Source organism: Gigantopelta aegis, chromosome 6 (genome assembly GCF_016097555.1).
Source record: "Gigantopelta aegis isolate Gae_Host chromosome 6, Gae_host_genome, whole genome shotgun sequence".
NCBI lineage: Eukaryota > Metazoa > Mollusca > Gastropoda > Neomphalida > Peltospiridae > Gigantopelta > Gigantopelta aegis.
Genome location: NC_054704.1, coordinates 87,731,244 through 87,756,722, shown reverse-complemented (window position 1 = coordinate 87,756,722; position 25,479 = coordinate 87,731,244). Strand labels below are relative to the sequence as shown.

The 25,479-nt window shown below is 33.6% G+C and overlaps 1 protein-coding gene across 6 annotated transcripts in view; it reads right to left on the bottom strand.

The window, feature by feature from the left end:
• The window catches only part of LOC121375669 (regulator of MON1-CCZ1 complex-like), a 28,967-nt gene extending 3,886 nt beyond the window's left edge, over positions 1 to 25,081 (bottom strand). For 2 of the 6 annotated variants that reach the window (XM_041503235.1, XM_041503238.1), the window contains exons 1-22: positions 25,018 to 25,081; positions 20,012 to 20,139; positions 19,357 to 19,433; positions 18,998 to 19,082; positions 17,488 to 17,550; positions 16,803 to 16,889; positions 15,154 to 15,225; positions 14,923 to 14,991; positions 14,353 to 14,456; positions 13,049 to 13,132; positions 12,665 to 12,770; positions 12,126 to 12,237; positions 11,574 to 11,624; positions 11,314 to 11,367; positions 11,028 to 11,086; positions 9,792 to 9,965; positions 8,620 to 8,727; positions 6,804 to 6,881; positions 3,105 to 3,209; positions 2,444 to 2,512; positions 1,072 to 1,142; positions 386 to 552 (exon numbers count right to left, since the gene is read on the bottom strand). In XM_041503235.1, coding sequence (XP_041359169.1) covers positions 386 to 552; positions 1,072 to 1,142; positions 2,444 to 2,512; positions 3,105 to 3,209; positions 6,804 to 6,881; positions 8,620 to 8,727; positions 9,792 to 9,965; positions 11,028 to 11,086; positions 11,314 to 11,367; positions 11,574 to 11,624; positions 12,126 to 12,237; positions 12,665 to 12,770; positions 13,049 to 13,132; positions 14,353 to 14,456; positions 14,923 to 14,991; positions 15,154 to 15,225; positions 16,803 to 16,889; positions 17,488 to 17,550; positions 18,998 to 19,082; positions 19,357 to 19,433; positions 20,012 to 20,122 — 1,906 coding nt within the window. In that variant the 5' untranslated portion in view covers positions 20,123 to 20,139; positions 25,018 to 25,081. The remainder of the gene's footprint in view (positions 1 to 385; positions 553 to 1,071; positions 1,143 to 2,443; positions 2,513 to 3,104; positions 3,210 to 6,803; positions 6,882 to 8,619; positions 8,728 to 9,791; positions 9,966 to 11,027; positions 11,087 to 11,313; positions 11,368 to 11,573; positions 11,625 to 12,125; positions 12,238 to 12,664; positions 12,771 to 13,048; positions 13,133 to 14,352; positions 14,457 to 14,922; positions 14,992 to 15,153; positions 15,226 to 16,802; positions 16,890 to 17,487; positions 17,551 to 18,997; positions 19,083 to 19,356; positions 19,434 to 20,011; positions 20,140 to 25,017) is intronic. The other 4 variants (XM_041503237.1, XM_041503239.1, XR_005958337.1 and 1 more) reach the window with 3 other exon arrangements.
• Positions 25,082 to 25,479: the final 398 nt, after the last annotated feature.

Below are 25,479 nucleotides of genomic sequence, written 5' to 3'. Positions count from 1 at the left end.
ACAGAAATGTCACTTAAACTTATTGTTACTAGATGGTACTTTGACATGTCGGTTTACACAGATATTCAGATTACACAGATGCTGGTATGGACAGAGTCCACTGTATTTCATCTGCAAATATTAAATAGAATTAAATATAAAAAGGTACAAAAATATCAAAATACTTAAATAATGCAAGTTAAAATTATAATATACTGTTTGAAACCTGTTTCAATTCTTCTGTGTATTAGAGAAAGACAAGCAATGGTCATTAAATGATATGCTAGCACACTGTTAATTAGCAGCTATTAAATGTCAAACATAAAAACTGTGATCACTGGTGACAAACACAACATGGAATAATTATTGATCTAAAAATATTATAACAATCTAATAAACCCTTTACCTGGATGAAATCTTGGGTTTCCTTTCAGTCGGAAGTTTCTTTCCTCAAAGAACTTGAAAACTGCGTAAAAGAGCATCTTATCTTCTGTGTTCATTGCAGTTTCCAAGAATTTCCGTGCTGACACTGAATCAACAATTCCAACACTTCGAATAAATCTAAAAAGAAACCTAAAGATATTTTTGGTAAACTTACAACAGAGTAAAAACCAAAAGATATTTTTGGAAAACTTACAAGAGTATTTAGAAATGACTGAAATTAAAAACAAAATTGACAAAAATGAAAGTAGGAAAACATCAAATAAATAACAATGAAATAAGGTTCGAAGTTAAAAACAAAATTATAATGACTGAAGATAGGTTAACATTAACGGGTAATTGTAATGGACACTGGTTTTGTAATTGTTTTTTCATCTAAATATTACAACTTTCAGTTTATACATGATATTATTTTGAAGTTTAGAAATAAATATGTTTCTGTTGACAAGATCTTGCCATGGTTTAATAGCCAACATACAAATTAACTTTAAAACTAATGCTAGGAATTTTAAAGCAGTAGATGCCACATTGTCTTGTACAAAGACAGAAGTATTTATCCATTGAAATCAACTGTTTAGCCAATGAAATCAACCGTTATCTTCTAAATGTTCCTTAAAAACTTGAGGCAATTGCAGAAAAACAACATCTTACCTTAAAGCAGGAAGTAACTGCTGTTTGGACAGAAGCACTTCTATGATCTCCTCATTAGCAGTCTGCAATCTCTAGCAGTGAAATACAATTAAATACATTTTTAAAATGCAAGTTAAAAATGCAACATTTTAAATAAAACTGCTTACCAAGGTATTATATACAGAACCTGACAATTATATTAGTTTTTTAAAGTTCAATCTCAAGTATATTTGATACAAGAGGCAGGCCAAAAATAAGTTTACATGGCTAATTACGACATTAAACTGAGACTAGATTGGTGGGATTTGATTGCAGAGAAATTATTTGTCAGTTGAAATATTTTTTGTCAGATGGCAGCACTCTACTGTGTGGTGATGCCTTTGGTTAAATATGGCGATTCGACTGGAGCAGTGGTCCAAGGAGGTCCATGCATCAATGTTTTTTTTAATACTAAGAATGCGTTTGCAGAGAAATTCATCATCAGCTGATCGAAGTGTTGGGGAACTAAGTGATCAGTCGTCAGAAAGTGATGTGCAGAATCATAACAAAAGATAGTAAAAGAAATGGCAGACACATGAAAGCAAACATGCCAAACAATAAGTCGTCTTGAAACAGCAATTTTTAAAAACAGAAAAGTTACAATGAATCAACTACAACATGATTTGAGTCTGTGACATGGAACAGTTGTTAGGTTTATTGAGGATGCAAAGATATGAGATGGTGGTTAAACTTGCATGACACTGAATTCTACAAGGAAATGGTTTATTTAACGACGCACTCAACACATTTTATTTACAGTTATATGGCGTCGGACATATGGTAAAAGACCATGCAGATATTGAGGGAGGAAACCCGCTGTAGCTACTTCATGGTCTATTCTTTTCGATTAGAAGCAAGGGATCTTTTATATGCACCATCCCATAGACAGGATAGCACATACCACAGCCTTTGATGTATCATTCTTGGTGCACTGGCTGGAGCGAGAAATAGCTCAACCCTAAACCGAGCACTTTACCACTGGGATACGTCCTGCCCCCCGAATTCTACAATGAAGATAAAATAAAACTACTCCAGTGATACAGTAAATGCCTCCACTGTGTTGGGGACTACATTGAAAGATAAAGACAGCATAGAATAAAATGTATATTGCTTTTGATATAATTTGATATAATATTATATTCTCCCAAATATGTCTTGTAAACTTACTTTTGGAATGCCCCTCGTATTATTTAACCATTTTTATTATATCATCCACATTATTTTTCTTCTCAGAATTCTCAATATATTCTTAAGATGCAGTTGCTAAAAAGATCAATTAATATAAATCAGTTAATACTTTTGTTTCAGAATCTTACAGGTTTGAACAAGTCAGGTTTATACTGTTCTAACTAACCTTCAGCATGTCCAAAGCCAACTGGTGAGCTGGGGCATATACACTCTCCAATGACAGCATCAAACATGCCTAAAAAGAAATACCAACTGTTAACAAAATTACACCTTGTGTTACAACAAGAACTGATCAGTCAGCATGAGTATCATTGCTATCTGTTATTTTGAACAAGCATTCTGAAAAGTAGTGTTATATCATTGCATGTCCTATACTGGGCCCCAACAGGTTTTTCTACCTCTTTAAGTTCCAGGGCCATATCTGTAAAAAAAAAAAAAGGAAAAAAAAAGGGGGCAAGTACCCATGAAAGTCTACATAATTAAGTTATACACAAACTTTCAGCTCAATATCTTGAGGCATTATGAAAACAAAGATCCAGAAAACTTTGCTGGACAGACAGACAGATGGACTGATAGACAGAGAAAAACCCATAAACCCCTCCAGTCAGAAGGGTAAAAACTAATAACAAACCCATTAGTAAACTTTCCTATATTTGGGTCATCAAAAAAATAACTTTTAAGTTAACAACTGATGGAAGTGGTAAAAAGAAACCACAATACACACACTACAGCACTAACCAATGGTTTGAAGTCAATGAAGTCTATTAAGCAGGAGGCACTGTAACAACTTAAAACAAAAAACCTAAATCAACCACTAGAGCACTAACCAGTGGTTTGGAGTCACTGAGCACATGATACTGAAGGAACTGGTGAAGCTGGTAGAAACAATTGTTGTGTACCAATATGTTGATGATCAGCTCATACAGGTAGTGCTGAAAATACATATTTTAATATCATCACAACTGAAATGGAACAGATATAACTTGATGATTAACACTCAAATAATAGTCCATTAAATCCAAGCCAAAATTTAGGTGAACCTAGAACAAATTGCAACAGAAGGTTTTTTTTGTTTCATATTGTTAAGATGACCCCACTGAACATTATCAGATACCGGGAAAGGTGTTAATTAACATAAATCCAATATGGTACCAACACCAACTTCGGCGACTTTTATCTTCTAAACGGTTGATTTTAGACCTCATAAATTTATTATAAGTAGATAGAAATATGATATCAAAGAATCAAATTATCTTGTTAAAAATATACTATGACGTATCTATGACGTCATGATGCAAATATGAAGTCGTATTGTGTCATCAAGACTCAAAAATAGCTAACATTGAAGATAAAAGCATGTAGTTTCCACCAGATACAATAGTATTCTCATAGATTTACTCGCTGATTTTTCATTAATGTTTAATCCTTAACAATGTAATATAAAATGGTAAGATCATAAACATTGTAAGGTTCAGGTATATATTCTTGGAGTAAAGTGATATCTAAAATAATGTCATTAATTTCAATAATGTCTTGATTTACTAGTTCATATAATATCGTCAGGTCTATGCTGTATTTATTCAATAAATTAATTCAAATCATTCTGGTTTCTACCAAAATATTCCTGTAAGTGTCATGTTTGCAATCACCATATGCAGTAGAACATCCAAGTGCATGTTTTTTACAGCTGTATTGTTTAGTCACAAACTCCTATAAAACACTGGCATCTGATAAACCATTTCGGTTCAGAAATTCATGCTCAATTTTCTGGCTTCACATCACCCTCTTTTCCCATTCATTCACTTAAACTTATTTTCGTGCTTAAATTATCCAATTAAGGTTCAAGCATGCTGTCCTGGGCACACAGTTCAGTTATCTGGGCTGTCTGTCCAGGACAGTGGGTTAGTTGTTAGTGGTTAGTTAGTGAGCGAGAAGAGGGTATAGTGGTCTAACACCCACCCATTGAGTCGTTAAAACTAGCTCTGAGTGGGAGCCGGTACCGGGCTGCAAACCCAATATCTACCAGTCTTATGTCCAATGGCTTAACCACGACACCACTGAGGCCAGTCGTCTTTACCGAAACAGATTTGAACCTGATAGTATACACAACAAGTGTTCTACTTGACTGCATTTGATGTTGGCGGAAGATCTTGTCCTTTTACAAAGAATCTATCTGTTTGTACTTTGTTAAGTAATATACTTTTCCCAATTATAAATAATTTTGATGTGGTACTACAACCACAAATGTATCGAACAAAGTGACTATTCCAAACCAGATACCCAACCCCTGCAATTGCCCACGGCAATCGGCAATGCTGTGGAGATTGCCGTAGAGGTTTTATAGTTCTCCATGGCACTTTTCAGCCTTGGACTATTCAGGGTTTCTTTTTTCAATGGCATGTTTTTTGCCATGGACATTTTCTTAATTGCAGAGGTTGGATACCTACTTGACTACTGACATAAAATAAAGATCCTGTCTGGCCTAGCCCAAAAGATTCCATTTTCTTTATTTGTATGGCAAATGTTGGTATGGTAGTAAGGATTAATTTTGACCCAAAATCCCCTTTGACCATTGGATAACTTGGACAACATAGATATTCAAAACGACGTTAACTCCAGACTAAGCTGTGTGTTAAAAGGAATTTCTTTAACTTTTCAATAGTCAATTTTCCTTTTACATCAAGGAATATTCATTCTGCTCCAGTTTTTGGCAGCTACTTTTTAAATAACCGCAGAACATGATAATTGTATCTAATTCAAACAACACTATTATTTTGGATCAAAAGTCATACAAACTTTTAACATAAACAATGGGACTCCACACAAGCTTTATATATGAAATTGTGATTGTACATAGCCAAATGCAGAGGATGCAAATGAATATTTTTGTGTATGTGGTGATTGCAAAGATGTCAATAGCTAAAATATTTTTGTTGATATCAGTAAGTAGATTATTTCGACCTAGCTGTATTATAATGATTCATATTACTTTTTTGTGATTCTAATCACTTACTGAATTCATACAGCACAAACTGTCTGATGATAGTACATTAGATTGAAGGCATATGAAAACTGGTGGCATTATTTTAGTTTCTCTTTCATCTGAGACAATACTGAACTGGACAATATGTTCTATTATCCTGTCTACCGTTTTATAGTGTTATATAATTAAGGATTAAGCATTACTGAAAGTAATGATCTAGATCTATGAGTGCACTATTGTTTTGGCTTAAAACTACGGTTTTATCTTAAGTTTGAGCTATTTTGAGTCCTGATGAAGCAAAATAAAGTCATATTGGCGTCATGACATCATATGTACATCATAGTATATTTTACACAATATATTTTGATTCTTTGATATCATATTTCTATATGCTTATAATATATTTATGAGGTCTAAAATCAACCGTTTAGGAGATATAGGGCTCCAAAGTTGGTTTCAGTGGCCATATTGAATTTATGCTAATTAGCAGCTTTCCCGGTATCGGATTTTACCGGATTTTGAATATAGTGTTCAGTGGGCTTTATCTTAACAACATAAAACCTTCCGTTGCAATTTGTTCTAGGTTCAATAATATTTTGACTGGACTATAAGACTTGTCAGGGATTTATCCAGCCGTTCTATGGGTCCGAACATAGGCCCTTTCCCAAAAGAAAGTGGCATTGAAAATTCCCAATTTCTATGCTAAAAATTCCGAATATATACTTTTAATTATGTATGGTTTAATAAATTAATTTAACATTGGTGTCTTGCATCAATAAGTGGCCTGGAAAAATATCCCAAGCATGATTTACTCTAGCTAATTTCCCCCAATTCCATCATACATGAGACCCTGGCAAAAAATCCTGAATAAATCCCAGCATGTAGTGAAAAATAAACCATGCACAGCTACTTGATAGCTATAATATCATTCATTTATACATTATCTTCTTCTTCTTAAACCTTTTTCGTGCTTATATCCTCAGAGCTCTAACTGGACTGTCTGTCCAGGACAATGGGTTAGTTGTTGGATGTTAGTGGTTAGTGAGAGAGAAGAGTGGGTAATGGTTGTACACCTATCCACCGAGTTGTTAAAACTTGCTCTGGTTTGGAGCCGGTACCAGGCTGCGAACCCATTACCTACCAGCCTTATGTCTGATGGCTTAAGCATGACATCATGAGCAGGAATTTGCAAAATTACTTTTCCTCAGGTGATTTTTCAACCCAGGTTTATAAATAAAGGTATTCAGTCGACTTTCAACTGTTGACATTTTTATCTCAAACTTAGCTTTGTGCTTGAAATTATTATTCTTGGACAACTAGTCACATAAAATTTATTTTTAAGTTTAAAATCACCTCAAAATCATCTGGCACTCCACAACCCCCCTTCCCCCCAAGTTCATTTATTGGAGTTAAGTAAATGCCATGTTTGTGATCTGTATATATTGTAAGAACCATTAAGTTTCAACTAGAGGACTATGTAAGTTTAACAAGAAAACATAAAACTCATAGGAGTAATGATATTAAAATATAATTGTTAGCTTACCTGCACTGGAATGCTGAAGTGGTTTAATGATCGTATGTACTCTATTAAGACTGCCACCATGAATTTGTAGCGGATATCCTGGAACACAAAATACAATAAAAAGCTAATTGATAATAAAATTAAACCAAACATTATAATTACTATAATATGCTTGCAGGATCTCCACTGCCAAATTAATCTGTTTACAAGCAATACTTAGTAAATGCATGTTACTGGTTTAAAAAAAAAAAAAAAAAAAAAATGTATACCCACTTGTCCAGTCATGTTTTCCCTATGTTACAGATGATATATACTGAACAAAAAAAGAAACTTCCGATTTGTACATATAGTATTTGTTGTGTTAAAGAATTCATTGTGTAATGAAATTATATAGGTAGTATTTGCCTTGAGCTGTATTATCAGGATTCATGAATTTTATCGATTATTTTTGCACTGTTAATCGTCGACAACGTGAAATTCAATTTACACATGCATGCATGGTTTGACATGTCCCGTGTAGTATTCGGTCAATTTGTTTTACTTGTCTTACTGACACTGTTGTCAAGTGAACGAAAACGCTTCAAAATTTGTAAAAAAATTAACGTTTTTTAAATTGTAGCATTTTTAGTATGCCAAGAATACCCAATAATTTACGCGAACGGGCGATTGGCATGCTTGATGCTGGCATGTCGACAGAAGACGTTGCAAGGCATATTGGGAGTTCTAGTCGAGCGATACAATTGAACGACAGGAAGCACCAACGACTTGCCACCTCGTGGACGTCCGCGTGTTACAACACGTGGTCAAGACCGCTATATCATGAACACGCATTTGCGCAATCGATTCCAAACTGCCACTGCTACTGCTGCTAACACACCTGGGCTTCACAATAACCGAATCAGTGGGCAAACTGTTCGTAATCGTCTGCGGGAGAACGGTTTACATGCACGACATCCTTACGTCGGATGCGTTTTAACGCAACGTCATTGTCTAAATCGTCTTAATTGGGCACGTGTACACACTCGTTGGATACGGCGACGCTGGAATACCGTTCTTTTTTCGGATGAATCCCGATTTTCTTTACAACGTGGTGATGGCAGGGTGCGCGTCTACCATTGGAGAAATGAACGCTATGCTGACTGTTTCGGGGGTGGGGGTTCTGTCATGGTCTGGGCAGCCATTGCCCATAGTTATCGTTCACCACTAGTCGTCATTGATGGCAATTTAAATGCTCAACGTTACCGCGATGACATTCTCGCTCATCACGTCATTCCTCTGTTCCATAACAACGCCAACATCTTGATTTTTCCTCTCATACAGCTAGAGACACTGTAAATTTTCTTAGGACAAATAACATTGATTTCATTGATGACTGGCCCACTAAAAGTCCTGATCTCAACCCCATCGAGCATGCCTGGGATAGTCTGTCGTCCCAACCTACCCGCTAACGCCAACAATATTCCACAGGCAGAAATCAACACTTTAGTCAATTCTATGCGCCTGCGATGCACTGCAGTGGTCAATTCAAGAGGTGGTCATACCCGTTATTAAATGGGTGTTTTTATTTTTAACCCCTACCACACTTGGTCAAAATTTCTCCCAGTTTCTGTTAACCTATGGCCATGATTTTTGCACCAAACGATGCATCATGGAACACTCTTTAAACACATATATAACAATTATTTCCCCGGTTTGTTTTCATCAAGTTATGTTCAAGCAAAGTTAGCGGAAGTTTCTTATTTTGTTCAGTATATATTCTTGGTAATTATCAATAACACAAAATAGCTTCTAATTTGTAAGTCATACTGTCTGCTATAACCATAGTAATAGTATTTACCTTGCAATCTTCAAAGACGGAAAAGACGTTTGTGTACATATCCGACTGATCAATGATCACTTTTCTCTTCCATGTATTTTGCATCACTGAAGGAGAAATCTCACCAGCCTATACATGTACAAAACACAGATGTTATTATCAATTCAGTAGGATATTAACAATAGACAAAAATGTCTTTGTTACATGCATACACAACCTACATGTGTAAGATTGAAAAAACAAGTCACTTCTTCCTTTCCAGAAGAAAAGAGAGAAGTGTAGTAAAAACATTCATTGGTACAATTCATAGTGTTTTGTCATATTCCGCATTAATTCAGTATTGTTCCAAAATATACACTCAGTCTGAATTTTAAATTTCATTATAAAATAAAAAGCTAGTATGTAGGGCAATAAATTTAATTAAATTAATCAAATATTTTCATTAAAAACATAATAGTAACTAACATTGTTACTTTAAAATGAAAGCAGTAAATAGTATTTTCTGGCATTACCCTTATAATCTGGCTGGGAATTGAATGCTTGACTAATTAACTATAATTGGTGCAACATGCATTGATGCAGTCTTTTGTCAAAGAAAAACAAATAACTCCCAGTGAATTACCATTTACATACCGACATTAGAGTGATGCGTCAGTAATTTTTTTCTTCGATTGCTGCTTTCACATGCATGTAAATCTCAAGTTGTGATGTCATAACATGTCATAACATTATAATATTTTAGACCTTCTACCAAAGACACATTTTAAAACCATTAAGAATATTTTATTATAACAAAACAACATGGAATCATCTGTTTGTAGTTAAGTGTTCTGCTTGCAGGTAGGTCCAATTGGGAATTCATTGCAATGAATTGTTCCACTCTCAAATGAATCTACAAATTCAATTTCTGTTTTAAATGTTGATGAAACTCCCTCCATTCAGTTCTTTCCTTTAGGATGTCATGGACCCAACATTTTGTCTTGTATTGCTGAGGCATATGCAGTTTTTATACATAAATATCACAATGATTTCAACAGGAATTATCTTCCTGGCAGCCATGATTTTTATGGAAGATTTAAAAAAATTATTTTATGTTGATGTGTAGATAATGTTGACTCTTCACTGCTGACACATTGCATTGGCATGTAAAGCTGTTATCTGTGAGAATTTTAATAAGTTATTTAATATCGTACCGAAACTTGTGACTCTGCATCTCTGTATGCCTTGTAGACTTGGTTCAACATGTCATAGGCCTGTGACACAATGGGCAGCTTTACCTGTTGCCCAGGGATGAGCATCTGTTTACACACTGACAGAATTACCTTCTTGCTGTCACGACGACACAAAAGAAAATGTATCAACTTACACTGAAAAATAAATTTGTAAAAAGTTCATTTATGTGGACATGATGGAATAAAGTACTCTCAATACTACCAAAAAAAGACACCCCCAAAAAAGAGAACCCCCCCCCCCCCCCCCACCCCACAAAAAATCGTAAAAGTTATATGTAATTCAGTCTCCTGCTATCAAACATTTCAATAAGTTTCTTTCCTGCAAAAACATATATCCTGTGTCCAGGTAATTAGGGCAACACCATGTCAATTTACAGCAGACTGAAGGAAGTTCTTATTAACTATGTTAAATATGGGGCACCTGGTCTCTCAAATCTGTTGTATTATTTATAGGGGTTCTATATGTTCTGAAAATTCACTAGCCAAATTTGAACCATTAATAAAATATAAACGAATAAATGAAACTACATGTACATAGCTTCCATTGTAATATTCAAATTGTGTCAGATCGGTTTGTCAATTTACATAATGTAATGTGACTGTAATGTATACTTTTTTAGTTTGTCCAAAACAAAACAAACACATTTTAATAAATCAGTATTCTTTTATACTTTTCATGTTGTTTCACACCATAGGGTAGTTAAAAAAAATTCTTGCAACTCTTAAAGGTGTGAAATATTTTGTTAAATAATAAATAAAATACAAAATTTACATGTTTAAACTATAATTAAATGTTCACAAGAATTAATGGTGATATGCAACCGTAACAGACTGGTCGCCAGTTGTACACTGTAATAGAGTAGTGAATATTTAAGTGCCAGTCTTAAGAAAACTATAGTATATTTTATCTTTACCATGTTTAAAGTTTAAGATAGACATGAATATATTTACATCGATAGGTAAATTAATGCCAGAGATCAGTCACATATTACTGGTAGCTGATTATTTATTGGTCACTTGCTGCATGTAAATGTAAAAAAAAATGTAATTATTTGGTGGCTCGAGTTGGGAAAAACACTGGTCTCGGGCATCATGTCACAGTATTCTTGAACACCAGATGTATTTATTGGATTGCAGTGAGATGGAATTATGTGTATTAACAGTTACAAGTGAAGCAAAGTGGGTTGTAATACAAACCTTATCTGAAAGCATGGTGACCAAAGGCTCCAGATTCAGTTTAATATACCACAGACATCCTGCAATGGGAGAGTCAAAATAACCATAAACATCGCGTAGCACTATAAACAATAAGTGTAAACAGTCAAACCCACCTATTGCCATGCATAAATATACTTCTTTAAAATCTCAGTACCTGTTTCGGATTTTGTATTAATCACGTTCATTAGCATTATAATTTGTAATGGAGAATCCCAACAGTGGCACAGATGGCGACAAAAGAGGAGATAACTAGCAATGGACGTACCTAGTTTAGCATCGATGACAACATCTGGTTGAAAAACAATCCAGTTTCCAGAATCTAGTATGAGTTAAAGAGAATTCCAACATTTTTCGACATTTAAATAAATAAATAAATTAGAAAACAAGATTAATGAAGATAATCTCCACATCAAATAAGCATCAATAAAATGTTCAAAACAAGTATCTCTTTTAGCTGTGAGTAACATTTCTCTCCCTATAGTGTTTTAAAATGTTATTTTTTAGTTTCTAAATAGTAAAGGATACAGAGTTCACAGTTGTACTCTGCTTTCTCTGTTCCTGCAGTCATATTCAGGGCTGAAAATACAGAAATATACCTGATGAAATCAGGGATGAGATTTTAGTGAATAAAATACACACTGATCTTCTTACTTGAAGAAAAATTATGTGGGCTTAAATGACTCGCCTACCATAAACTTCATCGATTTCACTTACAGCAGTATCCATAGATGTTAAATAAAACAAATAATCGAAAAAATAATTAAACATTAAAGTTTTAATTTAATTAATTTCATTGCAATGAACATCCATAGGTACGACCATAAACTAAGTTTCATTGACGTAGGACTTATACTTTGTGAGATATGGAGCAAAACGCTAACTTTATTTTGACCTAATTGCAATAGTTAACACCACGTGGGAAAAGTAATACCTATATCTCAAAAAGGCAAGACAAAAGCCAATCACCCATACAATAATATAATGGCAAAGGCAAACAAATTGGGCAAGTATTAAAAAGCTAATCAAAGGACTATATAACAAAATAACTGAGTATTTAATGATAATTCCAAGTCTTACATGGCAGCAGCAGTTTGAATGGATTGATAGGCAGGGGAGGTAACACAGAGTGGTGAATCTTCACAACGGCTTCCATGTCTCCACTCATTTTGACATCGAATATCAGGGATGTCTGCACAGAGAAAAGAATGAATTATAAAAGATCATTAATAATATATATTAAATTATATAAATACTATTTCTACTTTCTTTACTGACATAAAAGACTATCAGTTTTGAATAACTAAACTGAAAACGTGTTTGGTACTGATACATCAAATACAGCATACATGGCACACATTAAAACACAAACCTGCATAGCAGATAATCATAATAGTACAAACTTGAAAAGTTTAGGCATGGGCAAATTGAGTCAACAAGAGAACACCTGAAAACCTAATATGAAACCCTACTGTCACCATATAAGTTACTCCTTCTAACAAGCACTATGGTTTAAACTCATAGGCTGGTCTCAAATTACCCACATACCATGTGGCCAGACTGGAAATGTCAGGACTCATGATAGTGATTCAGGAAGATGATATGCCTGCTACACTAACCTTTGAGGCTTGGTGGTGCACCATGACAAGGTTATCGACAATATTGATGGCAAATCGGCCACTCATGTCCAGCTGAAGAATGTCCGTCTTTTTGGCAGGACTGTCTCTGCAATAGATTACATGACTTGTAAATTTTGTAAATTAAAGAAGAAAAAAACACACACCCAAAACCCCTAACCAAACAGAGAAAAACATGACCAAAATACTTGAAGATCAGTTTGCAAAATACTTTAGAGTAAGCAAGTTGTCTTTAAAAAAATCAAATACATAAATTAAAAAATTTCACAGGATAATAAACTACAGAAATTGCAGAAGCACAAACTGGTAATTTTTACTACATAATGTATACATACAATTAACATGAAACAATTACAAGATACTTACTTCTGCAGTTGATAGAGAACAATTTCAGCCCCAACCGTTGCATTTGGTTGATGTCTCAAAACAACAATATACAGGTAACCATAGCTGGAAAAGAAAGAAGGAAAAGGCCATACATAAGTTGTTAACCTACTATTCTTTCTGTTTATGTATTTTAAATCTGTATATGCATAAAGCGCAAGCTATTATTCAAGCTGTCAGTTCATGATACTACGATAATAAAAGCAGGCCCTAATCTTGCCAGCAAAATGAGCATTTTTTTAATGGAAATTCAGCTCAAGTCGACAAGTTATTAGCAGTAGTAAGAAGTCGAAGTCGCCGTAATATTCTGGACCTAATCCGATTTCAAAAACGAAATCACACAACAGACGTCAAGACCCCGACTTGTTTATTGTCATAGCTCACTTGGCACCTTGTCGCCATATGTCACACAGCGTTTTTACTTTGGCGCCAGACTGTAAATGTAAGTTACATGTTAAGTTGGACGTAAATATAAGAGTGCCTCCAGTTACAATTAATGCTGAATGTAGTCATGTACATATAATAAATCAACCACGATCTCTGTTATTTACTATTACTTGCGGAAAATGGCAGCATTTCTAATAATTGAAGCAGTTCACGATGGCGAACACCCACGGATTGAACATATTTTTGGGAGGATCGAACAGATGTTTTAGACCTGGCCACATTTCTCCTGAGTTATCTTTACCTTTTTAAGAATGTCTTAAAGTTCATACCAAAATGCGGATCCTCACCAATACTGTGGTTTGCCGTTCACGATGTTATTATTAGCAGACGTAAAATCAAATTGCGTTTTGCACATTTGTTATTTACCCGGAAGCCATCATTTCTAATGCTTTTAAAAAAAATTATCCGGTGAGAGGGTTACAATCGTATATTTACTTCCAACTAAGTTATGTTTATGATCATGTTTGAGAATAAGGTGCTTCTTGCAAGTAAACGTAAATCTACGGCAGATGTAAGTGCTAGTCATAGACGTAACTTTACACCTTTTTGTGAATATGGGTCTAGTTCTCTTACTATCATCTATCTAAAAATTATAAAAAATATATACATTAAATTCCAAGATTTTAGGGTATGTAATTTTACCCACCGTACCCTCTGGCAAAAACCCTGTTAAGTATGGCTTAGACTCACAAACACATAGTATTTACATACTTTTTTGGTGTTGGACAATATGTTAAGAATCTCTTTGTTCACTTCTTTTTAATGCGTTTCAATCATGAGTTTATGCTTAAACCATTCTTACTTGTCAAACATGATACTACTGTAAAAGAAAAACTTACATATTTGCTATGATGACATCTCGTTCTAACAGACTGAGTTTTGGAGGTTTGGGTATCACAGGAAGATCTACTTCAAACTTTGGTAAGCGGTTCAAGAAATTCTGCTAAATAGGTAAAACATTAAGTTTACAGTTTATGAAATTCAGTACCAAAAAAGTAGCAAAAACTAAATTGGCATCATTACATTTTACACAGATTTTAACTAAAGTATTAATTAATGATTTACACATTTTAAAAAAAACCCAGAATTAAATTCATACATTTCAAACTGTATTAGACACTGGTCTTAAGATTCTGGAATAAAAATAAACAAGCATTCTGATAGTCCTGCTAAAGCAATACATCTCCCCTACTGATCCCAACAAATGTTCAAGGGCTAAGGCATTGAAAAAAAAAAATACCCCACTTTGGAAAATTATATGTGGAACATTTCGACAGACAGAGACAAAACCTATAATCCTCTCATTTGGACCAGTAAGGGAACAAATAACTGGAATAATAACAAAAGTTCATGATCAATAAAATGAACAGAATATTTGTTTATATATACTTATACAGAGTAAGACATACCCGAAACTGAAATGGATGCAGTGCATTGCCCAAGGTTCCTGACGAAAGCAGTAGGATGTAACTTTCTGACTGAAATATAAACGAGATAAATGAGCCCAGTTGCTAGATTTGCTCTTTTTGCTCAAGAGATCCCCTAATCCAAGAGTGTAAAAATAGTAGTTACCTCCAATATGAATTTAAGAAGGTGAACAAGAGAGACTATCTATAGGTGAAATAAAAGCTAGAACTCACCAGCCACACAAACCAGTTAATCTGAAGACTGATCATCTTCTGGCTTTTCAAGCTGTGTTTTTCAGGAAAGACCTGTTCAAAAACAAACAAGACGTTCATTAGAAACCAGGATGTTCCTTAGTAAGTAGCAGGCTGTGATGTTTTATAGCTACTGCAACCTTCACTGTCATCATCTACACTGTCAACATTTTATTAATCGCCATAATAATTTCAAACGAGACAGATACATCATAAATCAAAATTATAAATATTAAATATTTTTTCACTCACATATTTCCCTAATAAATGTATTTTAAAGTTTACAGGGCACAATATTTCACGCGAACTGCCGTTCTGTTCGCGTGTCGGTTACGCAAAATTAAATTTACGCGAACCGCAAATTGGTTACATCGCGACCTGTAGACGTTCAGAAATTAAAACTTGCAGACTTCACGATTACAGTAAGTTTATTCATGCAGACATACTACTAGTATTCCGACAAATGTTTTAGACTGATTTTTAGATACTTGATGTGCAGCAAACCAGTAGCCAACGGTATATTGTAACGGTTGTAACTTGTGACCAAAGACTCAGTATAGAGTCGAGCCAAAAGTTGTAAAGAAATGTGCACGGATCGCTAAGGCGCCTAAATTATCTGCTGCTATTCTATCTCTAAAGGAATATATGTAGACATAATATTGGATTGCCTATAATTTTAGAAAGGTTGAAAACAGTTTTAACGTAAACAAAAATGCAAAAATGTCACAAAGCTGAAAAATACTAACATCGCATAATGAGCTTTAAATAACAAACACTGTAGTATAGAAGTACCAGCGATAAAGTGAAAGTAGCATCACCACCGCAAAATATCGGTGTCAACTTGTGGTCTTTCTTTTTATGTTATTATAAGATTTATGTTTATTAATCTAATCATGCACCAATGAGTAGCCTGTTTTATAGTTCAGAGGAACTGGACATTTGTTGCTTGGGTTTTTGGTGGGTTTTTTTTTTTTTTTTTTCAGTCTGCTGTATACTAAATTTTACATATCAGTGACAAATGGTAGCCTTTATTTGTTATTTATAAAAGAAAATTATTAGTCTAATCATACACCAGGGAATGGGCATTTTTCCTCCAAATGTATCTATTTTGTTTCAGTACTGGGCTGATATTTAGTCATTTTACAATAGCGTTAACTTCCGCAAGCTACACAGAGGTTATAAAATACGGTGGCCCGATGTCCGAGGACAGTGGTTTTTAGATTCGGGCAACTAAAAATTACTTTTTGCGATCCCGATGGCAAATGGTGAATAATAATAATAAATCTACAACGCTACAATCGTACGAAAACAAAAGAAACATCTACAAGTTACTTCTTTCGATTTGCAAGCATTAAAGAAACTGTTCTATAAAACGTTTTCTTTTGTATTTTGTTTTAACTTTATGTTTGAGCTAAAAATTATGTATTTAAATATAATTTCAACGTAACTTTGAGGTAACCAATCAGGTAATCCACAGGTTACGCAAATATAATTCACGTAACCGAACAATTGGTTACCTAGGTAAAAACCACGTGAACCGACTTCCGGTTACCTCAGATTTTGAAATATTGTCCCCTGGTTTATTCACAAAACAAATTTGGTAAATTTTATTTAAATAAAGAATACAATACCTGATACTGCTCTAGTCCATGATTCGTGATGAAAGCAACTTCATTCACAGCTGTCCATATGAAACCAATCATTTCAGTGGATTTACCCTGTGGTAAAATTGAAAAATTGTGTTCTTATTAAAGACCACAGAAAAATACACTCACAATTACAAACATATATTCAGAGTAGGGATCCTCCATTTTAAATTTTAATGATCCATATATCCAGCTAACAGATACTTATGACTGGAAATGTAAACAGCTATATAGCTACATAGTAATTCAGGTATATCCGAGACCATTTCAAAATGGCTACATCATCTTTTGATAAGGTTAAATCCTTTCAAACCCAAAAGCTTATAAGATAATGTATTTAATTTTAAATTAATGGTCTTACTATACCTAGACATCCCATGCAAGAGTTGCTATATTTTCCACAAAACATGTAATAATTTAAGGACTTAATGTTCCACATGCATGAAATTTCCAAAACAAATATTAACAGGCTGCATATACTTAATACCAGCTTTCTTCTACAGGGTTCAGACACACTGCTATCAACCACAGTCCACTACTTTTTAAAAGCATTTCCCATCCTTTTCACAATTTTGAACAGGATTTTTTTTGTATGATCTACAAGATAATTTTTACAATTATTTTATGGCAAAGTTTTGCAAGCTGTAAAACGTCTTCACTGTAAACATACCTTACATGTTTGGGAGTATTCAACAGCATCAGGTGTCATGTCACTTTTAAAGTTAATAAATTCCTGAAAAAAAAAAGTATTGCTTCCAGTACTTGTAACTTTTGTAATCAGCAACCAGAAACATTGCAACACTTGCCCTAAAGTCAGTGAACTTTGGAAAACTATAGAACAATGGCTACAAAAAAAAGACGAATATATTCAGCTTGATAAAAGTATGGTTCTATTCGGCAGCATACATACAAATCGTAAATTTGTGAATTGGCTTATTGTCAATGTAAAATATTGAACAAAACTTCAAAAGAATATACTTCATATAATTGGAATTAAAAATGTAATTACAAATAAAATACAAATAGAGAAATACATACATGTACTCTATAAAAACTGTTCAAAAAAGAGTTTGATGAAAATTGGGCACCTTGGCAAAGATGTCTAGAAAATTAAACTAGCCTTAATAGTTCAAAATAACTCCAATAAGACACATACTGTTGGTGTTTTTTTGTGTGTGTTTTTTTGTAACCTAAAAGCCAATAACGTTTGTTTTCTATATTTGGAAATATGGATTTTTCTTTTCTTCTTTTCTCTTTGTCTATTTATTTAATTTTTCTTTTATTATATATTTATTCTCTCATTAATTTTGTGCTCCAAATTTGACTGTTTCAATTAACTAGTAATTTTATTGAATGCACTTTATATTTATGTATCTATTGTAAGATAATGATTTCAGGGCCCCAACCCTGACATTATCAATATAAATATCTGGGGCAATAAATATATTAAAAAAAACAAAAAAAACAACAAACAAAACCTGAAATATAAGTACATGTGTAACAAGTTCCAAGAGAATAATACAAGTTTATAAACTAACATTACACATAATCCATAAAGATATATGTTGCATAGATTACACAAATAAACACCAACAAACCCATACATAACAAACTCAATATTTCCATGTTTACTGCTGCAACGAACTTTCGAGATAACATGTGTGAGTTTTCTAAGCATGTATACGTTTCCTATATATACATTTACTTACAATGAAAGTAAAAGAAAGAAAAAGAAACCCCACAAATTTGTCATCTATAAGTATAACAAAAGAATTAAATAAGAAACTAAGCAACATTTATTAAGTTCTGCTTATTTATTTACCATGATTATGCTAATGTCACAAAAACAAATTTAAAACACAAGCATCTTATTAAACTGCTTCTGAAACAAAATATATAGTGGTACAATTTTATCAACAAACTGCTAATACTGTGAAGTGTAGGCTGGATTTTACTGCTCACCCTTCATGAAAAAGAATAAAATATAATATAATTTGGTTACAGATAAAGATAAAAAATAAATAAATACTCCACCATATTTTCAAGAGAGCTTAAATTTACATCACTGACAAGCCATTGTTAAAAAGAAATTAAAAAGCTATCCTTATCATCTAATAGCAGATTTGTGTCTGTCTTGCATCTCAACCATGTCACAATATTTAACTCTCTCTTGCACTTACCACAGATTTGCTAGATCGCTGAATGGCCAATATTCTTTTGTCTGGTGAAAACTTCACTGATATAACATCACCTCTATCTTCCATTCTGTAAAATAATATTAAGTAAATGTCAAGCAGTTACAAAAAATGTCTTCAAATAAGGTGCAAATTGGTGTAGGTATGTATATATATATATATATATATATATATATATATATATATATATATATATATATATATATATATATATATATATATATATATATAATTATTATTTTTTTGTAATTTCATCTGTCAGTGAATGTTTATCAGAACTAAATTTTAAAATTTATTTATAGCACTATTATATTATTATTAATAGTATTTGTATATTAAAGTACCTGAAAGAAATCGAAGTCTTTTCATCTGGACCTTTAACAGTAACACCCATTGCTCCACCGGATCGAACAGCAAATACCTATAGACAGAATGGTAAATTACAAGTATTGATTATCTTTCAAAGTAGGTTGTTTCAGAAAAGTAGATAGCTAAATGCTAATGAATATAATGATGTGCATAATGAAACAATGAAAAGTAGGAAGTGATGACAGCAGCAGTCACTAAAAATCATTGCATGTTGCCTACTAAAGCCATTTACAAATGAAAAGGATTTTTTTGAAATGTACACTTTTTCAGGGAACATTTTGTTCAGTAACACATTGTGAAGAACTAATCAATTTTCGGCTATTGCTACAGTCCTAAAATGTTAAATAGTAGTTACTAATTGATCAGGAACTGTTGCTAATCAAAAACCAGATGCTCTCTTTTTTTCAGTTATTGCAAGCCACAGGCCTCTGAATATTGTGAGAATGTTTTGTGCAATTTTGCATAACCTATTTTTTGTATGCACAAAATTTAGGGCCCCATTTATATGAACATACTGGTTTTCTTGCTGTATTCCATTTCCAACTGAGTATTTTGCTTCAAATTGCAGCATATCTATAACAATAAAATTCACATTAAAAGTTAGTGATAAAAAAAGGTCCAAATTCTTACCTGTTTATTGGCATCATCAAAGAATATGTTGTTGGCTTTGCTAATAGGTTCAAACCGAATAGGCTTTTTACATAATTCAATGTAAAATTTTTCTTCTTCGGCAGTAGCCATAGTCACAGGCAAAAGATCTAAAAATATAAATATTACACATTTGTTATAATTGTCTGCTTATGATAATTGTCCATGAAGTCTACAAAATTCACAGGTAAACAAAGGTAACATATTTAATAGCATCTAACTGAGCCATATTTATTATTTCTTCTACAAATGCAGGTAGTAATTAGTGGCGATTTCAATTATTGATTATAATAGAATGCTGAAAACTTGTGTTCTACTGATGTTATTGTTTATACTAATTTTCATGCTTATATCCAATTAAAATTCAAGCAAGCTGTCCTGGGCACACACTTCAGCTATCTGAACTGTCGAGGACAATGGATTAGTAATTAGTGAGAGAGAGAAGTCAGTGTAGTAGCCTTACACCTACCCATTGAGTCATTAAACTTGTTCTGGGTGGGAGCGGGTACCGAGATGTGAACCCAATATCTACCAGCTTTAAGTCCAGTGGCATCTATTGATGTGATGTGATCGATTATAAAAATTGTTGAAGAAAATGTTCACTGTGATTGTTTACAGTTTAGACGATGGAACTGCTATAAATATGTGGGAGTTAGTGTTTGTTTTGATACCTATATAAAATAACACAAAAACAACACGATACCAAATAGATATTAAATTTAAAGGCAAAAATTAGTGATTTGTAGTTTTCATGACAATAGATGCATGGTTCTAATATGTCAAATCCTTCTGCATTCATATAAATGTAATGAATTCTATAATTTAAAGTTGATATGTTGGTGCAAATTGATTATAATCAATTGTATATGATGAATTACTAATTAGTAACTACATGTAGCTGAAACAATGATTTTTAAAGTAGATGTGTTTTCAGAAAATTAGATGGCAGGCTGATCTACTAAACGCAGAGTTTTGTAATTTAAAGTACAAATTTCCCACGTGAACAAAAAAAAAAAAGTTTGTTTTATTTAACGACGCCGCTAGAGCACATTGATTTTTTATCTTATCATCGGCTATTGGACGTCAAACATATGGTCATTCTGACACTGTTTTTAGAGGAAACCCGCTGTCGCCACATAGGCTACTCTTTTTACGACAGGCAGCAAGGGATCTTTTATTTGCGCTTCCCACAGGCAGGATAGCACAAACCATGGCCTTTGTTGAACCAGTTATGGATCACTGGTCGGTGCAAGTGGTTTACACCTACCCATTGAGCCTTGCGGAGCACTCACTCAGGGTTTGGAGTCGGTATCTCGATTAAAAATCCCATGCCTCGACTGGGATCCGAACCCAGTACCTACCAGCCTGTAGACCGATGGCCTGCCACGACGCCACCGAGGCCGGTCCCACGTAAACAAGTACCTCACAACTGATTGATGTATCAAAGGCCATGGTATGTACTTTCCTGTTTGTGGGAAAGTGCATATAAAAGATCCCTTCTCAGTGTTTCTGCCAGAAATAAATTTATGGGTATGGCGCTATAGTGGCGTTCTCATTATGCAATTTATTGCACAAACTTGTCGAATGCGATTTGTCATAGCGACTCAAATTGTGTGTGTGGGAAGATGTTACGTCGTAAGATTTCATGTCAAACAAAGCTTGTCAGTTTAAAAATATTTTTTTGGAAATATAAGTGCATACACATTTCCAGTGAAGGTAAGAAAGCATGAATGTAGACAATTTACTGATGGTATTATGTCACAAAAAAATTATTGACCACATCTGGACAATAATAGGGTTTATGGACACATGAAATGTGGACATTTTGACATGTTTAGAAGCAAATGAAAAGACACGGAAGTGACAAAACTAAACGGTTGTACTTTAATGTGATTTGACTGGCTGAGAGCTTAAGATTTGTCAGGGAGTATGGGAGAAAGAATATGGGTTAGGTTTAGGATTAGGGTTAAGAAAATCATACAGTAATGATAAGAGTCATTAATTCTGTCAAAAGGTCAGCTTATAAAAATAAAATCTGCTACAACATTTGGGTATGGCGCCATACCGATTTTACCCTCTGGCAGAAACCCTACATTTGCTAAAGAAAAAATGTAGCATACTTCCTGCAACTATATTTAACAGGCCTTGTTTTAAAAAAAGAGTCCCAACTTGATCAACTTTTTTTTATAAGTTAGGCTATCTGTATTTTTTCTTTTAAATTGAGTTAAAAAGTGGTTTTCGGCAAGTATTTTCGCAATGGCGGCACATCGCGATCAGGGATCGATAGTTGATTGTGGCAGCTAATTTGATTATAAATTTGATCGTTTTATCAACAATGAAAATCACCAAAATATTGGAATATGAATCAGTTTGCTTAAAAAAAACCAAACAATTCTAGTCAGAAAATCAGTTACAATAATGGACATAAATACTGGATAGCTGACCACAAATACTTGTAAGTAAACATGACTCTTTTTTTTGCCTAATATTAATCAACATTAACTGATCTAAAATATCATAAACATTATAAAAACCCACAAAAATAACAATTACTGATTCAAATATGCTCTTTATTTTATGTATTTATAAAACATTTAAGTGAATACTATAGATCCATTATGTATTGCGCCATTAATGTATTGTGATATGCCAACAGTAGCCCAAACTGCATGTAGAAAGTATTGCGACATCAGATGTAGCTTACACGAAAAGTATTGCGACCTTAGCTGGTACTCCAAGACAATAAACATTGGCAATCTTCGATGTATTTGCAGCCCATAGATGTCAATCATTTTTAGACCTGCTACGAAAACGGTCCTTTGAAGTGTGATTTGTCCTGGCTGGCTGCACCGGTGAGCTGCAGCCCATGGATTTATCAGTGAATGCAGAGTTTAAATTAGCAATCAAGGAAAAATTTACTGAGTGGTATGCTGACATTGTGGCCAAGAACATAAAAAAACACACCAACAAGCCTGTTGACTTAAGAATCAGTTTGATCAAACCGTTTCACGCCCGGTGGATTGTGGCATGCATTGACAAGTTATCAAAAGATAAAGAAACCGTTATGCGTGGCTGGCGATCATCAGGTCTGCTTGCAGTGGTGTGAATTTTACTCGGAAAATAAACATTAGTGTTTGCTAATTACACATGGTGATTGACAATGATTCCTGTTTTGTTTTGTTCATTGAATGATAGTGTGATATGCAATAAATCTATGTAGTTGAACAAATTTGGTTGTTCTATTTGTTAGTAAAGTCGCTATATTATTGCGTGTATAAAGTACTGCGATGATTAGTTGTTCGCAGTTTTTGCAATACTTTGTTGTTCGCAAAACTTTCATGTTCTACAGTATTTGAGTAAAAATTATAAACTTGTAACCAACTCAAAGTGAATTTTGTCACAAATTAATCCAGTAGTCTAAAGATTAAAAACAGTTCAGGTAGCAGTATACTGTTAGCTCCCTGTGTACCCCAGCGTGCAAAGAGTTTGCTTTTTGGTTTCACACAGATCCATGTTTGAAGGCTAATTTTATTAATTTTTAAATAGGAAGTAAATTCTTAAGCTTAGTGATAGACAAGGAGTTATTTTAAAAAATGACAAACCAATCACCAGTAATGCAAACGGTTTAGCTGTAATGGGGCTTGTTACTCATACACTGAGTTTTCCTAGTAAAAAAAGTGGGGCGTGATAATTTTGGGTAATTTTCAAATATTTAACCTTCTAAGTACTGCAGGCGAGATATCTCGCCCGACGTCACATCAGTCGATATACTGTGCACTGTATACAGTGCATTCCCCAATTCATATTTCCCGCCATTTTGCACACGACACTCACCGGAAACGGAAATATAATTAAAGAAAAAAGATTTTTTTTCAAAATAGTGGCTTTTGTTTTGATTTTTTCAATTGAAAATACCTTGAAATTTCGGCAAGTATTTTCGCTTAACAACAATGGCGGCATGTCGCGGTAATTTTCTGGGATCGATATCTGATTGTGACAGCTAATTTGATAATAAATTTGATCGATTTACCAACAACGAAAATTACCAAATATTGCAATATGAATCGTAGTTCGGGTTTAAAAAAAAATTCTGGTCAGAAAACCACTGTTATCAGGAATAATGGACATAAATACTGGACAGATGGCCACAAATGCCCGTAAGTAAACGGAACTTTTTCAGTTTTTTGCCTAATTTTAATCACCATTAGCCGATCAAAAATAATAAAAATTACAAAAAAAAAGACACGAAAATAATACTTACCGATTCATATATGAACTTTATTTCATGTATTTATAAAATATTTAAGTGAATATATGTGAGTAAAAATTATAAACTTGTACCCACTCAACGTGGTTTTTGTTAAAAATTAATCCAGTAGTCTAAAGGTTAATAGCCAAACCTTTATTCAAATGACAGTTTTTGTATGGTTTGATGAGCGAAGTTTCCATAAATATAAGTGATATCTGCCAACTCCCGCTTGGGTGTAGTTTGTATGGGTGTGAACATTGTCAAAAATGCACCCCAAATAATGCAGTTTGGACACATTATCATCATTTATCATTATGATGAAAGTAACACAAACATTTAACTAAAAGTATTTAAAATGAATTTAAATGAAGTCCTCTTTATAATTATGACCCTTTTTGTAATTTCCTTGAGACTAAAAATATCAGTATCTTTCTTTATTTTTAAACCACTGGTAGGCATTTAGGATGCCCTGGGCTGGTATACATAAATCTCAGCTGAAGATTCACAAATAACTGTGGTCTGCTACCTCAAATAGGAGCAATCCTGACTAACGCCCAGTGCAAGGGAGATAACTCTGAGCTATAACTAACGCCAGTTCTGATTCTGTCAAACCTTTTTTCATGATAAATCTGTGATGAAACTTTTAAAAAATAAATGAAAACATACACATTCATCATAATACATCAAATTACTAGAACAAATTAACAAAGTAAATCAACTTGTTTCTAAATTAACCCACATCTTCAAATTCTGAGTACAAACTCCGGTCGGCTGCTACTTTTTATCTTTGTACATGTATTTCCTCCTTCAGGTTGTAATGTTCGCGGAAGCCACCGTATATAACATGCATGGAAAAAATATACTGGTATTAGCAATCCTATCTGGATGCAGTAATGTGCAACAGTGGTCATTTATGAAAAGGCGATTATTATAACCCATTTAATAAATATACGTCAAATATTATTTCAAGTACAAAAATATTTATTTAGTCCAATTACACGATTAGCCTACCATTATAAAACAGCCACTGAAGTATAGGACTACACTTACATGGATAGTATAATCAGTAACTATGTAGGTCTTTCCATGTGCAGCGGTATATAATGAACATGTAAATCGTATATCTGTACCATAATCTAAATACAAATATATACCATGAAATGTCAATTACTGTTGGTTATTCATGTAGTGTTGGTGATTA